General features: G+C 48.7%; 3 protein-coding genes across 3 annotated transcripts in view; 2 read left to right on the plus strand and 1 right to left on the minus strand.

Moving 5' to 3' along the window:
- The first annotated feature begins 5,624 nt into the window (after positions 1-5,624).
- LOC135815500 (tetratricopeptide repeat protein 7B-like) lies at positions 5,625-8,969 on the plus strand. The gene has a single exon (XM_065328807.1). The coding sequence runs from the start codon at positions 6,001-6,003 to the stop codon at positions 8,323-8,325; it is 2,325 nt and encodes a 774-aa protein (XP_065184879.1). The 5' UTR covers positions 5,625-6,000; the 3' UTR covers positions 8,326-8,969.
- Positions 8,970-9,789: 820 nt separating this feature from the next.
- Positions 9,790-16,217, plus strand: LOC135815502 (uncharacterized). Its single transcript, XM_065328810.1, has 3 exons — positions 9,790-11,536; positions 14,009-14,122; positions 14,733-16,217. Exons 1-3 carry the CDS (start codon positions 10,013-10,015, stop codon positions 15,792-15,794), a joined length of 2,700 nt encoding a protein of 899 aa, XP_065184882.1. The 5' UTR covers positions 9,790-10,012; the 3' UTR covers positions 15,795-16,217.
- The window catches only part of LOC135815501 (testis-expressed protein 11-like), a 71,857-nt gene continuing 71,551 nt past the window's right edge, over positions 15,976-16,281 (minus strand). The window contains exon 34 of the mRNA XM_065328809.1: positions 15,976-16,106. Within this exon, the coding sequence (XP_065184881.1) occupies positions 16,032-16,106 (75 nt within the window). The 3' untranslated portion in view covers positions 15,976-16,031. The remainder of the gene's footprint in view (positions 16,107-16,281) is intronic.

Below are 16,281 nucleotides of genomic sequence, written 5' to 3' on the forward strand. Positions count from 1 at the left end.
AGGCCAGAGCTACCTTAACGACGGTTTACTGTTGAGAGAATTGACAGAAACTCATTTTTTTTAAAAATTTAAAAACACAACAATTTTTAAACAAACGGCAAGGAGAAAATAATTTGATAACCGCAATCAATAAGACAAGCTGAATTGATGACATTTGTGTATACCGTAAAGTCTTGTATAAAAGCCGCGGCTTCGACTTTCTTGGTGAAATTTTGCAGGCTTCTATATGAGACAGGCTTCTATACAAGACAGGTACTTCTATGTATGTCAACACTAAAACCAGGCTTATGTGTGATTTATGTGTGATTTGATGGGCCCAAAATTGCGGCTTCTATTCGAGGGCGGCTTCTATTCAAGTGTGGCTTTTATACAAGACTTTACGGTACTTTATTCATGCCATGTAAAACGGTAGACAATTGCAATTCGTATTCCGACTCTTCTTTCACTGTATTGTGCCGTGGTCGTCATGGTTATGGACTATAGTTAAAAGTTTTGGAAGCCATTTTATCAGCGTTTGTACAAGCCTAATCTGTGTGTACAGAAAGATAGTATAATTGGGTTGAAATTGTTCAAGTAACGTGTTATGTTTGGTGTGGCCAAGCTTGGCCGTTATTGTTCTAGGTGAAATGTACTGCTGTTATGTGTTATGACTTTGGCCTTCCTTCTTTCTTTCTTCCCCTTGTTGTTCATTTTCATTTGCAAGTTGTTGGCACACACATTCATGATTGCTCTCGCTTTCATTGTTAAAATTCACACCTGTAAATTTCACTGCTGTTGTTCTTGGTGTTATTTCTCTAACTTAGGCTATGATCGTTTGGTCGGATCCGGATCCAGATCCGAATCTCAGATCCGTCGGATCCTTCGGAATCAACGTATCACTTTTTCTCGGACCTTGGCTGTTGCCATGTGGACGAAGTAAAAAATGGCGCTTACAGGTCACCCAAAAGGGCGAAAGTCGTACTGATCGCGCACGTCGTACGAAAAGTCAACAAAAGTCGACTAGTCGTATGACAATGACTACAAAAATGATTTTTACCCGCCATATACGTCACATTTGGATCCGATGGATCCAGTCAACCCTGCTCCCGGGGCAGGGTTGCTCGGATCCAAATCCGACGGATCTGGATCTGGATCCGACCAAACGATCGCGGCCTTAAGTTTCCCACAATAGTTCAATTTTGTTTCAGTGTCCTTTAGTACAACGACGATTCCTGATGTGTGTAGTATACACAAACGTCGATTCAGCTCGTCTCATTGCTTGCGGTTAACAACAATTTTTCTGCAAAACTTGCCGTACTCCCACCATGATAGGGACGGGCGAGCAAGCAGACCGGAAGTAGCGGATGCAAAATCATATTGACACTAACATACTGGTGGAGAAGTGATCACAGATCTCGCGTTTACGTTCGCACTCCAACGAAAGTCGAACTCGGTGAAGAAGTTTGCGTTATGATGAGGATTGGCAAACAGATTAATTCCCACTTTCATGACATTGACTGGTCATGCCGCTACATGCGTACAGAGTTACTTGCCATTCGTGTTTCGACTGCTTTTTCGAACGAAAAGTGCAAAAGTTCACAAACCAGTTCGTCAACCAAAATTTTTTCACAAACTTAATACAAAATTTGTGATACTTATCCTCTGTAATTGGGGAAGGTGTAAGTACTACAAAAAGGTTCGATCTCCGAATCTTTAAAAAAGTTGTAAGTACTACCGTGAAATCCTGCCAGAGCACCCCTACCTCCGCAACCATTTGAGTAGATCCATTTGGGGAATGGTGGATGGGCGATTCCTACTTGCTGCATTCAGTACTACATGAAAAGCACTCACCCCACGCAAACTGTGCTTGCGTCTCGTACAACGACCGAAGGTCAAGAGCTGGGAGTCGTACAAACCCGTCAAAACCCTAGGGTTTTTGCGATCCCTGGTCAAGAGGGTGGGAACTGTTGCGTACATTTCCAACCAAGTCAGGGAGGGGCGCATGTGAGAGACGGGCCCCGCTCTGGCGCTATTTTACGGTACAATGTACTAGTAACAACACAACAGTGAAACATATTTTAAAGGTTACCACTTGTCCCATGCAAACGACTCGATTCACTCGATTCACTCGGGTTGGGGTTACTAAATTCCAAAATCACATTTTGTCTGTCTGCCTTAGTCTGCCTTGTTGAAGTGGGTAACGATCAGGACGGTATCAAAAGTTCCGGAACCAAAGGCTAGCTTGGGTCGGCCTACTATCAAGAGGGGTTCTAGTGTGAAGCAAACTCAATGAGAACAGTGGAAACGGGCTGTGCGTTCATGTTGATTGCTATCACTGCTTGTCAACTGACACATTTCATTCATCTTCAACCTGCTCCGCTCAATTCTCTGCTGCGAATACTCTTCATTCCGAGCTTGGTCATTGGAAATATACCAGTTGTACCTGATAGCTGGTCCCGTGGGACTGCCTTTGGTGGGTCGTGTCCCAGCACCTGTGCTTGCTGACTCTTCCAATGCAACCACCGTCTTGGTTGGCATCCACAATGTTGACTGGAGGGCTCGTTCAGCCGCGGGTATGCGGTGGCATTCAATGGCCGTGATGCTTGATGAAGTGCTGAAAGTCCTACCCACGTACAGGCTAACCACTGACACATTGCCGGCACTCGAAGCTCTATGTAGATAATGCTCGAGGATTGAATCTAACTGATGACTGTGGATCACACACTCGCTAGTGCTTGGGGTAACTGGCAACTTGCACCACAAGGTGGCAACAACAGCATCAGAACTCAACACACTAGGTGCAAATACGCACAACTTGTGACATGTGACTCGCAACTGAGGCAGTGGGAGTGGTACGCCGAAAAATGGAAAAAATCCGATTCTTCGGCCAACTAGGCACGTTTTAGCGCTCTTTTGTTGTTTTCTGGATGAACCGGCCGGGCGGACCATCGGTGCATCCTAGACGAAAGGTGGTACGACCATGGTCGTGCCATGTGTGACGCTCCTGATTTAGTTCATCACTACAGAGTACATTCTGTCGTGCTGTGCTCATGTGTGGAGCCATGCAATCAGATTTATAATACAGTCATGCATGTACGTACAACTGCCCTTGGATTGAGGCTTAGTGACAAGTACAGCCCTGGAAGGGCTCCTTCCCCTCTCGCCAGAAGGAACTACAGTAAACAGCGGTAGCGACTGCGCTGGTGACTGCAAGAAAGTGCCGGTAAGTACTTAGTGAACTGCTTCCAACGAAACGCGCGCTACCGCAGGCGCAACCACTGAATCCGCTTTCTTATGGAAGAAAGAGATTATGATCGCCAGTGTAGATCTACCCGGCACAAGCAACAACCAGTGACTAAAGACCACCGTGACTAGCGACCAGCCTGGTACAGTCCCTGTCTGTATCGCCTATAAGGTTGGCGGCTATAGTAATATAGCGGATATAGTGATCAATTTCTCAAATTCATTTTCATTTGTCATAACTAAGTATACACAGTTATCGCGCATAGTAATAATCGTCTATAGTAATAATTATATCGCCTATAGTGATCAAATTCATATTTCAAAAGACTAGGGCTGAAAGTTGGCACCAAGATCCCGAGTTCAAGTACTCTGATTTTCTCGGATCGAATATTCGAGTATTCGAGTATTCTTCATCACCTAAAAATTGCACACCAAGTGGCTCAAAATCACATGATACAAGTTCATACAACCCTGATCGAACCGAGTAGCAGTCATTGTTCTGGGGTATATTCACTATATTGGTTGGTGGGTCATTTGAGCTCTCTCTACTCGTGAACAAATGTTCACCACACAGTGTGCACATCAATATCTGCTGACTGCTGCTCTGAAACTGCAGATTTCTGTGGCTAATGCAAATGCAAATGCATGACATGAACGAGTACTCTGATTTATTCCGAGTACGATTATTTTTGAGAAAAACCTAGCGAGTACTCCAGTATTCGGTATAATTGTTTCAGCCCTACAAAAGACCTTTATTACATTATTTTGCATCGGTTATAGTGATTGATGTAAAATCAAGCGATGTCAGAGGAGAACAGGGTGTTACTTCTTCGTGAAGAACTTGTCCAGTGAGTGTTGTTTGGTGAGTTTTGCTCGTACAAGTTGCCAAAATATGCCTCCATCATGAGGAAATGCTGATTTTGTGTGTCAGGAGCTACAGCCAGCTACATGACATTGTACATGTATGTAGTGCGTATGTGCACGGCGCGCCGAGTCGTTTGACACCCCACTCGCATACATTGCATGCAGTATCGGTCATAGTAATAATATATCGCTTATAGTGATAAAATGCTCAAAATCAAACACCAACGCTATAGGCAATACTGACTGTACTACAGACCACTTCGCCAGGCACGGACGCTCTCACATCCATATAATATAATGGTTGTGCGGTGCAAACCTCTAAACTAAGGACCACCTGCCACTAAAGACCGCTTTCTCTGGCCCCAAGGGGTGGTCGTTAGTGACAGGTTTTACTGTCTATGCATAGTTGTAGTGCAGTCTGCAGGGCTGACTGGACTTGTGTATGTTCAAGTTGTGAAGGAAGCAATCACTTACCGGTGGATATTCCACGTGATTTCTGATGTGGTTCCCTCGTTCCATCCAGCAAGTGACGCCCTTTGCCAAGCATGATGCCAGATGATACTTGCTCCGGTGTAGAAGGTACGAGCAGGACATGGCGCTTCAACGAACCATGCTGCGAGTTTCCAGCACCCGTGTTGATGAAGAAAGTAGTTGCCTTGCAAACCGGATTGGTTGCTTGCCAGCGGCTAAGCGGTCCACATCCACAGGACCGAGGAGACCATTGCAACAACACTAGGCAAGAAACTTGAGGTCAGCATGAGTGAGGGAGAATGTGAAACTGCGACGGGCTTATAAACCCTCCACTGACTGTTCACATGGCTCAAGGCGCTACAAATGGTGCCAACTAGCGGCCGGGCCATGCAAGCTTTCCGCCAGGTCACGTTCGCAGAAGTTTTAGCAAAGGTCCTGAGAGGTGTTCACATGGTTCACGAGGCTACATCCAGGTAATAAACATCCGGCCCGCGCCGCTTAGCACACAACGGAGCAGGAACAGGTGAGAAGGAGTACTCGTCCACCAGGTCCACTGACTTGGCTCATGCCAGCTCACGAGTCATTCCCATCATGGCATGGACTCCTGGTTGTTTGGAGGATCGAGGAAGAGAGTGGAGTGGGCCACGCCACGGTCACACATGACAAGTTTACGCCTCCACTGGTGCTGTGCGTTTCAGCCTTTCAAGTTTCAGGTGCTACGCCGCGCCTAGGCGCCTAGCGCCTAGCGCCTACATCGCTCCATGAGTATCCGCCATACTATCGGTAAAAAAATAATATCTTGCATAGGCCTCTCCTGCCATGCCCGACTAGTGTAGATCTACCTTTCTCGTCTACTGTACTTCCGTGCCCTAAGGCCTAACTGAACTCCTTGTACACGTATTTCCCTTTCCTCTTTGCTTTTTCCTTCTCGGATCCTTGGCAATCAGATACTCAGACAATGTCATGAGTAATGTCATGTAAGTGCAGAGACGCTAGACGCCTTTCGAGCGCGCCATATAGAGTCGCGACAACTCTCGCATGTCGGCAGATCAAAGATCAAAGTCGGCAGATCAAAGTCCAGGTCAGGGTACATGACCTCAATCGACTCCACGGATATCCGGTTGCCAGTGCAGTGGTTGCAGTCAGGCAGGATTCACTTTTCACGGTCGATCTACAGGACATACAAGTCATGTAGGTTGACTTCCATTCCTCCACAATCATGTAGATCTAGATCTGCCATGTCATGACGCAGTAGGCCTTTCTTGCCAATCATATACCGGTATCTTGGACTCTGGGCCGATGAGGATTATTGATTGTGATTGAGAAGAGAAGATTGAAGGTCAAGGAAAGGCCAAAATCGTCCAAGAAGCTAAGGCCTATAGCAGTATAGGCTACACTACAGCTTACTTTGGGCCGACTCGTTGGCAGCTTGAAAAATCGGATATGCAGCGGCAGCCGAGTCCTGGGCCGGGCAGCAGCAGCAAGAACAAAGTGTGGGACAAGCTCAAGTCAGACAGCCGTGCCAAAGGCTCCCCGTTGTATTCGGAACTTTCCGCGATTCGACTAGAACGAAGCTGGAAGAAGCTGGAGGGGTTGCAGAGGAATGCAAAGATCGGAATCCCCGAAATCGCCAGACAATATGAATTAGCCAAGATTGAGTGGTCGTTGCATGATATTTTTGTAATAGCAACGCCTAGTTCGTTGAATAGAGCAGTCTTCCCCTCGGACGAAGTCAAGAGGAAACACGCCGTGGTAATCGAGAGTCTTCGACGACTGGCTGGCCCTCCCGAAGAGGACGTAGCTGACTGGTTCACAGTGGAAGCGAGGCTGCTATATGCTAAGCTTCTGTTCTCCATTGGCGACTCGGAGGAGTTCATGCTGGTGCTGAAATGTTTGAACTTGGAAGAAGAGCATCGCGCGGAAGCCGAGTGGCCCATACATGCCCGACGGCTGCATGCGGAGTGCATGGCCATGAGTGCTTGGAGCTGCGTGCAGCGAACACTAACACTGCTGGAGAATGCGGCGCAGCAGAGGAATTCACAGGAGGTCCTTGACGCTCTACAGAAAGCTATCAGTACGTCCTTACTGTACCTGGAAGACTTGGAGTGCTCATTCGGTGGCGGCGCAGCGCCAGGAAGCAAACTCATCACTATTGGCGCTGCTGTGAGCGACTGGCTTGAAGAAATACTATGCACTGCTCCGCTATTGTACCTGGCACTGGGCCTCACTGATGTTGCAGTGCAGACGTTTAGAAAGATCATGGAAGCATCACCGTCCAGGTTCTCCGCGGGATTACGGTTACGCGCTGCCGGCCAGCTTTCCCTCACACTGCTGAGAGCATTTCCACAGAGCTACACAGAGGATGCAACTGAGTTACATACGTCATGTGACATAGGACTGGATTGGATGTCACAGGCGGATGCGAGACGTCAAGAATGTCGGCGGGAAGAGTTGGTGCGGGCCGTGTGCATCGCTGAGCAGCTGGTTCGAGAAGGAGCGGTGGAAAGTCGCTTTCCCAAAGACAAGGCCGGGCATGACATCTGGTACGGCAGTCAGGCATCAGCAGTGTATGATGTAGCCGTTCTGGCTCTCGCTAACCGTGATCAAATAGAGCTGGCGAGCCTTTTGGAACACTCGTTACGATACGCATTTGATGACGAGCACATGTGGATTCAGTTTGGCCTCTCACTGATGTGCTGTGGTCGGTTTGAGCATGCACAGGTCGTGCTGAGACAGTGCTTGGCCCAGCATGCGCACAGCAAGGAAGCCGCACTGCTGGTCTGCAAGCTGTGTACGGTACACATACCGAACGCTGCCGAAGCCGTCCGCTATGCCTCTGCTCTGGTGGCGAAGCACCCCAAGATGGCAGCGGGCCACTTAGCTCTCGGTCTGGCATTCGTTCTTCAGTCACGTCAGATCAGCACGGATGAAGCACGGCAGCAGGCCATAAACAAATCACTCGAATCACTGCACACTGCGCAAGAACTTGATTCTGGCAATCCTGTAATCACGCTGTACCTCTCCTTGCAGTTAGCAAACCAGCGGCGTATTGCAGACAGCATGGAGGTCCTACTGGAGCTGCTCCAGAAGGACCCAACACACATGCTTGCCCTATGGTTGGCCATCCTGCTGCAGACATCGCTGAAGAACTATACGGATGCTGAAACTCTGTGCAGCAGGGCACTGTACGAGTATCCTCACGACGAGCAGTTCTTGCTCCTGCGAGTTAAGATTGATGCTGATGCCCGGGGGCCAGCTGCTGCACTTGTCACTGCCAAGTCATACATTAGCGAACAACAGCTGCATAGATTGCCATTGGAGGCACAGAGTCGACTCTGGCTGTTCCTGGCCGAACTCTTCCTCCAGAACGAACAGGGCAAGGATGCTGGCGAATGCCTTGAGAAAGTCGGTGACACGACCACAGCTGAGTACCTGTACCTGCGCGGCCGTGTCAAGCTGCTGGAGAAGAGGTTCAAGGATGCTGGCGCACTGCTAGAGGCCGTCCTGGCGCAGGATCCGCAGCACGTGCCCAGCATGCTGGCTCTGGTCTACATCTACATGCACAGTGGCAATCTGGATATGGCCGAGCACTACACGTCACAGGCACTGGCCGTGGAGCCCTGCAATCACTTTGCCTGGGCACGGCGCGGTGCAGTGCTGCAGCGCAAGCTCAACCACGAGCACACTGCCGAGTGCTTCATCAATGCCATACACTTGGAATCAACGCAGCCTGCAATGCCGTTCAATGATATTCCTATTATCTTCTAGCAAGCCAGAAAAAAAGCATAAACGGTCAGCATTTTCACTAGGCAGCCATGCCATGAAGTTTGAACGATTGCATTCTTTCAGAACTTCCTTGACCAGTCTGTACAAGATCAGATGACTTTACTAGATCCTCTCTCTCTTCTTCTCGCTGTCTTATCCTGTTGATGCGGAGGCCATCTCTTGAATCCGAGATCGTTTGGTCGGTCCACCTCCTCAGCATACATGCCAGGTTTCCTTAGACGTCCCTATCTCTCTGTACTGCCCGCGTCCCATTGTGTAGCCAACTCCCTCCCTTTATTTAGACCGACCAATGCTCTTCTTCAGTAAAAAATCTCACGAGCACTTCAAAGATGTGTTTCTGCAACATTCCATACCTGTTTTTTTTTTAAACACACAATGTGTCATCATACTTAAAAAAAAGCACTGCTAGATATACTGGACTGTACTGTAAGATTTTACAATTATCAGTACAACTTACTACTTGTCAAGTATGCGCAGTACTATTGGATTGGCCTTGGCACGAAACAATCATGATTTATGGTCATGCTTTCACAAAAATGCTCCCAGCAATGGTTTGGCTGCTTCCTTTTGTAGGTGTTTTCCTGGAATTTTCTATGTGTTTGAGCATTTGTGCTGGAAGTAACAGTGCATTTGTTATCCATCCTTTGTGCATTCTGCTGTGAAGTCACCAGACATGCACGCATGGAAGGATGGCGGAGAAAAGCCGTTTAGTTGTGAACATTTCCATAGCGGTGGCAGTTAGGAGCTGCAATAACATTGCCGAAATGTTTCCGGGACATTTGGTGAAAGCGCAGGCGCAAGCTTTACATTTTGTGTGAAGTAGTTCATACGTATCTAATATTGACTGAGTACGAGGTCAATATAGGAAATAAAAGCCGAGTAAAAGACCGAGGCGAAGCCGAGGTCTTTTACGAGGTTTTTATTTCCTATACTGACCAAGTACGAAGTCAATATTAGATTTATCACGACAAACAGTCCGTATTTCAAATTCCAGAACGATAACCTCATGAATCCCGGTTTTATGATTGCACAACCGCGTACCGTTGCACCACCACCTACTCATGCAGTGACAATGCTGCACTAGGCACCGTTCAACTGCGCAACCCCTAAGCAGTCAAATATAAGCAGTCAATATAGCCCTAAGGAGTGAAATATGCAGGAATATTTGACTGCTTAGGTATGGCAAAAATGTATGCGAGTCAATACTAAGGGAGTGATAACACTCCAATACTGCTTTGAAGCATCCATGGACCACGGTAGATCTACCAGTAGTACACTGTGACTCGTGGGAGCAAGAATACAGTCATAATAAACTGCTTGTGGCAGTTCTTGCCAGAGAAATCCGACCTCACTACTACTAAGACAGTACTCAGTAGTCAGTCGAGTAGCGCCCTGCTCAAGTGCGGGGAGTGTTGTGTGCGGTGCTTTTTTCTCATTGTACTACGCTACCGATGTCAATAAACTGTCCGCAGTGTCAGACTCATAATTATGCATAGTCGAATGAAGAGGCAGGCCTACCCGCAGAGTAGATTCTACCTGATGTCGTGTCGAATCATTGCAGGCTCAAATGATTTCTTTCAACATGCCTCCATGACGATTTTTCCGAACTAATACTTACCCGCAACGCGGATCTACTAAGTGCGTTCCTCAGCCACTACCCGTTAGGGCCATGGCTAAAATGGGGAGTAACTTTGTGGCCGTCGCTGCTTCCATTGTGGTGGCAATTGCATGTACTGCGATTGGATTGGCACAAGGATTTGAGTTCAGAGTTCAGCTATTTCGCTGCAATATTCACAAAGACGCCGCCACACAGTCATGGCTAGTCGAGACGGGAGCTCCAGGTCACAATATCCTGTCGCTGCGCCACAACCCTAGTATGGTGCTGGAGGCGTATACCGGGCTCGGCGGTGCCGGAGTGCGCTTAGCGGAGAGGTCCAACAGCGTTGCTCAGCAGTTTTACTACAACACGAGTAAATACATGATCACCAGCGGGCTGACTGGTCTGTGTGTGGCTGTACCGTCTGGCACGGGTGGTGTGCTGGTCACATTGGCCAACTGCTCCAACTCGGATCCGAATCAAAGCTGGGCGTACGACACAATGCTGGGCCAGATGCAGTACAGCCAGGACTGGATGTTGTGCCTGGACGCCGGCACGAACGTCAACTACCACACGACTGGCTGTGGCTCACTACCGTATAGCGGGTATGCCTACTGTAATCACAGCCTGAGTGCTGGTGAGCGTATCAAGAGCCTATTGGGATTCATCAATGTCGGCGAGAAAGCCCAGCTGCTGTCGGCGCAAGGGCACACAAACGGCGGTATTGGGCGGCTGGCAGTGCCGGCTTACACGTACGGCGAGTGTCTTCACGGAGTTAGAAGCAGCTGCGGGCAGGCCGCTCCCGGCTCCACGGGCTGCGCAACATCATTCCCGAACCCCCTCGGCCTGGCCGCCACATTCAACCGCACGCTGTGGTCCATGGTGGGCGATGTCATCTCAACCGAAGGCAGAGCACTGTACAGTCAGAATCGTATCGGCCTGTCCATGTGGGCACCCAACATCAATCTGTTCCGGGACCCGCGCTGGGGACGGGGTCAAGAGACCCCAGGGGAGGACCCGTTTTTGACCAGCGAGTACATAGCGCACTACGCCAGTCACCTTCAGGGCGATGAGCAATATCTCAAACTGGTGTCAACGTGCAAGCACTTCAGTGCCTATGACCTTGAGAACTACGCCACTGGCTCGCGGAAATCATTCAACGCAATTGTCAGCGACCAGGACTTGGTGGAGTACTACTGGGTGCCATTCAAAGCATGTGTCCAGAAGGCCCATGTCAAGTCTATCATGTGCTCGTATAACTCAGTCAATGGAATACCAAGCTGTGCCAATTCCATGTTCCAAAACACAATTGCACGCGAGCATTGGGGATTCGATGGGTTCTTCGTCAGCGACTGCACGGCAATCGAAGCCATCTACAACAGGCACAACTACACGAACAGCACCGAAGCGGCCATTAAAGTCGCCATGGAGGCAGGCACTGATGTGAACTGTGGCTCTGTGTACTCGGAGTCTCTGGCTGCCGCTGTCAACCATGGTGCTGTCACTGAGGATCTGCTGGATCAGTCAGCTGAGCGCTTGCTCAACGTGGGCATTGAGTTAGGTCTACTGGACCCACCAGAGCTGCAGCCATACACTGTAAGTACACAGAACGTTTAGCCATACACTGCACTGTGCGCGTGCTATTAGAGCTGCCGTGTCTTGAATAGTACCACATCTCTGAGGAACAATGAAAACAATAGTAAATACCCCTCCCTCCCCCCCCCCCCCGAATAGTTCTCCGGCTTCTGATCAAGAACATTGTGCAAGTTAGTGTGGTGGTATGAAGTTGGTTGCTCCAACGAGGAGCACACGCTTCTTGCCGAACTTGACACTTGACTGACTCACGACTGCCATCCGGAGCACACCAGGAGCACGTCGCACCTTCCGCTCGGCAAACCTGAAAGAAAGCACCACTCCCTGCTCAATACACAGTGTTTCGGGGAATTCACCCCTCATCAGTTGAGCTTGAGTAGGCTGAGGAAGATTGTGCCTGAAAAGCACCACTTATATACTGCTCTCCAGGCCAAACCATCACCAGGGATACAAACTTACAGAGACGCTTTGTTTCCAGCGCGACAAACACCTCGTGAAGCCCCAGGTAGCAGCGTGAGTCAGAGTCGCTCATGGAGTTGTGCTAAACAGACGTTGAGAGCCAGTATAGCTATTCACAACGCTGTCACCTCCAACAACTAGTCGCACGTCCGCGTGAGGGACAACAATACGAACTTAGAAGTTGCGACTTCGGCGGTAATGTCATGAAGTTGGTTGCTCCAACGAGGAGCACACGCTTCTTGCCGAACTTGACACTTGGGGCTTCACGAGGTGTTTGTCGCGCTGGAAACAAAGCGTCTCTGTAAGTTTGTATCCCTGGTGATGGTTTGGCCTGGAGAGCAGTATATAAGTGGTGCTTTTCAGGCACAATCTTCCTCAGCCTACTCAAGCTCAACTGATGAGGGGTGAATTCCCCGAAACACTGTGTATTGAGCAGGGAGTGGTGCTTTCTTTCAGGTTTGCCGAGCGGAAGGTGCGACATGCTCCTGGTGTGCTCCGGATGGCAGTCGTGAGTCAGTCAAGTGTCAAGTTCGGCAAGAAGCGTGTGCTCCTCGTTGGAGCAACCAACTTCATGACATTACCGCCGAAGTCGCAACTTCTAAGTTCGTAGTGTGGTGGTGTGCGGGTAATCTGTGGTATTGCGTAGCTTTGGCAATACATGTACACTATCGTCAGTACATTGCTATAATGTAAGACAGCTAGGTAGTAGATACAGCTGGCCAGGTAAATTCAACAACTCGCTCGAGAACTGTGGTGCGAATTGCATTGGGAACATGCAGATCAAGCTGGGCTGCTTCACTCGGGGCAGAGATAGAAAACCGCTGTTTGAAAAAGCACATGACAGCTGTACATCAAAGCTGACCAGTAGAGCACCATGTGCAGCTGGACTTTCAGATGGGCCAGAGAAAAAGCAGAGTCAACATATTTCCTTCTTTCATTTTGGGGTTAGCAGGCTAAATCGCAATAGCGTGTTACATAGTGATGACAGACCATGGATCACGTAGAATTTCAGCACACGGGGTCGCTTTGGGTACTATGGTCTGGTGTTGTCTCCCTAGATATCACGAGTCTCTGTGCGGTCAGACTAAATTGAGTATTTCACTCCTGCTTTTGTAGCAGCTGAGCACTCTCGCATGGGGCAGTGCCTTTGCTGTTTGCGTTATGCAGAGCTCACCGACTTGTGAGTTTGAGCACTCTGGCAAGGTACGTTCGGGCCTGGTTTAAATCTGGCTTTGAAAATTTATTTTCAATTTTCATTGCTACAGGTCCTCCCTCGTTAGAAGATAATCTCTGGGCCATCGAAAAAGTTATCTTATAACGAGACTTATCTTGTAGCAGGACTTGCAGCTAAAGGTGAAATAGGCACTACTTCGTACTTACCGGGGCTACCCTCGATACAACATAAATTATCGATGCTTCAACTCGTTATAAGATAATTGAAAATCTCCAAGTTACTCCAACATAACTCTTCCTTGGATGCAAAGGATCGTCCATATTCACGAATACATAGACATAATACGTTTCCTCTTTCTGCTTTATCCAACGTGTTTTGGCCTTGGTCCTGCATGGTCAATATTATCTTATACTGAGGGTTTGGCACTCCAGGGACCTGGTCAAAGGGTCGTTATAACGGATTTTATGTACTAACGGATTATGTTATAACCGGACCTGTAAACAGTTGTATAGACCACGTTTTGCCAGGGGATTTTAGCTTTCTATTTACTAACGGGGTTTATGTAGTAACCGGACTCGTTATAATGAGGGAGGACCTGTATCAGGTTCAGCCTCATTTTCTCTGTGCGGTCAGAATACATAATTTGTGAAGTGGATTTTCCATTTTTGTATCTGACTGGTCCTAAATCTGTTGACCTACAGGTTTGCATGCATGTATGTATGTATGCTTGTATGTGTGTGTGTGTGTGTGTGTGTGTGTGTGTGTGTGTGTGTGTGTGTGTGTTGTGTGTGTGTGTGTGTGTGTGTGTGTGTGCACATGCACACTGCACAATTATGCTACAGAATTTGTCATACGTGGATGTTGACACAGAATACAGCCGGCAAGTCTCTCTGGAAGCAGCTAGACAGCAGATTGTCCTGCTCCAGAACGATGGCAACATGCTACCACTGTCCAAGGTACATTTGTAGTTCTCACCAGGGATACCTACATACTGGTATACTTTTACTGCGTTCTCGGTGAATTTACATTGTTGGAAGCATCACCCCAGCAGATAGAAGACATATTCCACTATACTGCAGTTCATGGTTTGGAAAAGAGGACTACTTAGTGCATGCGGCCACTCATGAGCGGTGTGTGGCAGTTTGCCTTCCTTTTCTGATGCAATATACAGTAAAACCGGCCCTAACCGGACGTGCTTGGTGCAGCAGAAACTGTCCTGATATGACCAGATTCCGCTTGATCCAGGGATGCACGTTCGATCCACAGCACTTCAGTGCATGAAAATTGGTCCGGTCAATACCAGATTCCGCTTGGTACAGGTCTTACTGTGCTGTAATGGGGAAACTATGGTGTTGAGTTTGGATGTTGTGAAAAAGGGGGAACAATATTGATGTGTTCTGCAGCATGGATTGAAATATGTGTGTGTGTGTGTGTGTGTGTGTGTGTGTGTGTGTGTGTGTGCGCGTGCGTGTGTGTGTGTGTGTATGCGCATGTGCGTGCATGTGCACAAACGCATGCATGTTCATGTTGTTGGTGTGTGCATATGTGTGTTTGGGTCCATCTCAGGTGAACAATGTTGCAGTTATTGGTCCTCTGGCGAATGTCAGCACTGCACTGTTGGGCAACTACTATGGAGCTAATGAAGTGGTGAAATCGCACACCGTTCTCATGGCTATGCAGCGTGTGCTGGGCAAGAGCCAGATTTCCTATGCACAGGGTCTCTCCAGTGTCTCATCTACCAATACATCTGGCTTCGAAGAAGCTGGTGCCACGGCTTCTAGCTGCGAAATGTCAGTGGTCGTGATAGGGCTGGACTCCAGCCAAGAGGACGAGGCTCATGATCGCACCAACATCTCGTTGCCCGGGGCACAGGTGGAGCTGGTCAAGTGGGTGTTTGCTTCAAACCCCAAAGCCATTGTGGTGCTGATCAACGGCGGACCTCTCGCTATTCAGCCAGTCTTGGATCTAGTCCCGTCAGTGGTGGAGGCCTTCTACCCGGGTCAAATGGGTGCTGATGCCATTGCAGAGGTGATATTCGGTGACACGGTTCCATCAGGCCGATTGCCATTCACGGTGTACCCGGATGGCTACGTGCAGCGTCCCATCTCGGATATGAGCCTGCGAGACAACGGTGGCTGTACGTACCAGTACTACACTGGGTCACCCCTGTTCCAGTTCGGTCATGGCTTGTCGTACACGACGTTCAGCTACAAGTGGTCCAACGAGTCAATGGCCCGCATCACCAGAACGACAACGGAGGCGGCGAACACGCCGATCACCTACACAGTAATCGTGGAGAACACTGGGCCATACCAGGCTCCTATCTCTGTGCTGGCGTTCATCAGTGCCACAGATCAACCGGACGCTCCGCTGAAGAAGCTATTCGATTTCGGCCGCGTCTACTTGCAAGTAGAGCAGCTGGCCACAATTCAGCTGACCGTCTTACCTGATGTCCTAGCTCTTGTCGACGAGAAAGGCGTGCAGAGCATCAGACCCGGCAACTACAAGGTGCAAATTGAAACCCTGACAGGCGAGATTCAACTCACCGGCAAGGAGGTTGAGCTGTTCAGTCTGCCAAAGATTAGAGAGCAGCATCAGAGAAAGCAGCCGGGAGTGAAGGCCGCATGACCAACCGTGCCACACACGATGGACACAGAAACTGCCGCGAGAAGCGCAAATTTCACTTGAACTGAATGAGTTTTCTGTAGTGATATACATATACATGCACAACACTAGATTCATCCTAAAAAAACTTTGTACATAGAAACAGGGATATGCCAAAATGATTGCAGTGATTTCTTGCTCATGACATTATCTGCATATTGAGCAACAGACTGGTTCTGTTCTTGACTTTCTCAGGCAGTATTATTCCTCTCGAATGCTACTACTGCTTTGATAGACTTCGGCTTTCGACAGTACGTCAGCATACGCAGTCGTCATCTGTTATGCAGGCAACAAAAACGAGACAAATATATTCCACGGTTCTTGTGCTAGTCAATCAGACTGACGTTTCTGTAGGAACACCATTACCCTCAATGATCAAGGCGCAGATGCAGCTTGTAAGGCATGTGTGTGTGTGTGTGGGGGGGGGGGGGGTGGGGGGGGGGGGGGTGCA

This window comes from Sycon ciliatum, chromosome 4 (assembly GCF_964019385.1).
Source record: "Sycon ciliatum chromosome 4, ocSycCili1.1, whole genome shotgun sequence".
Taxonomy (NCBI): Eukaryota; Metazoa; Porifera; class Calcarea; order Leucosolenida; family Sycettidae; genus Sycon; species Sycon ciliatum.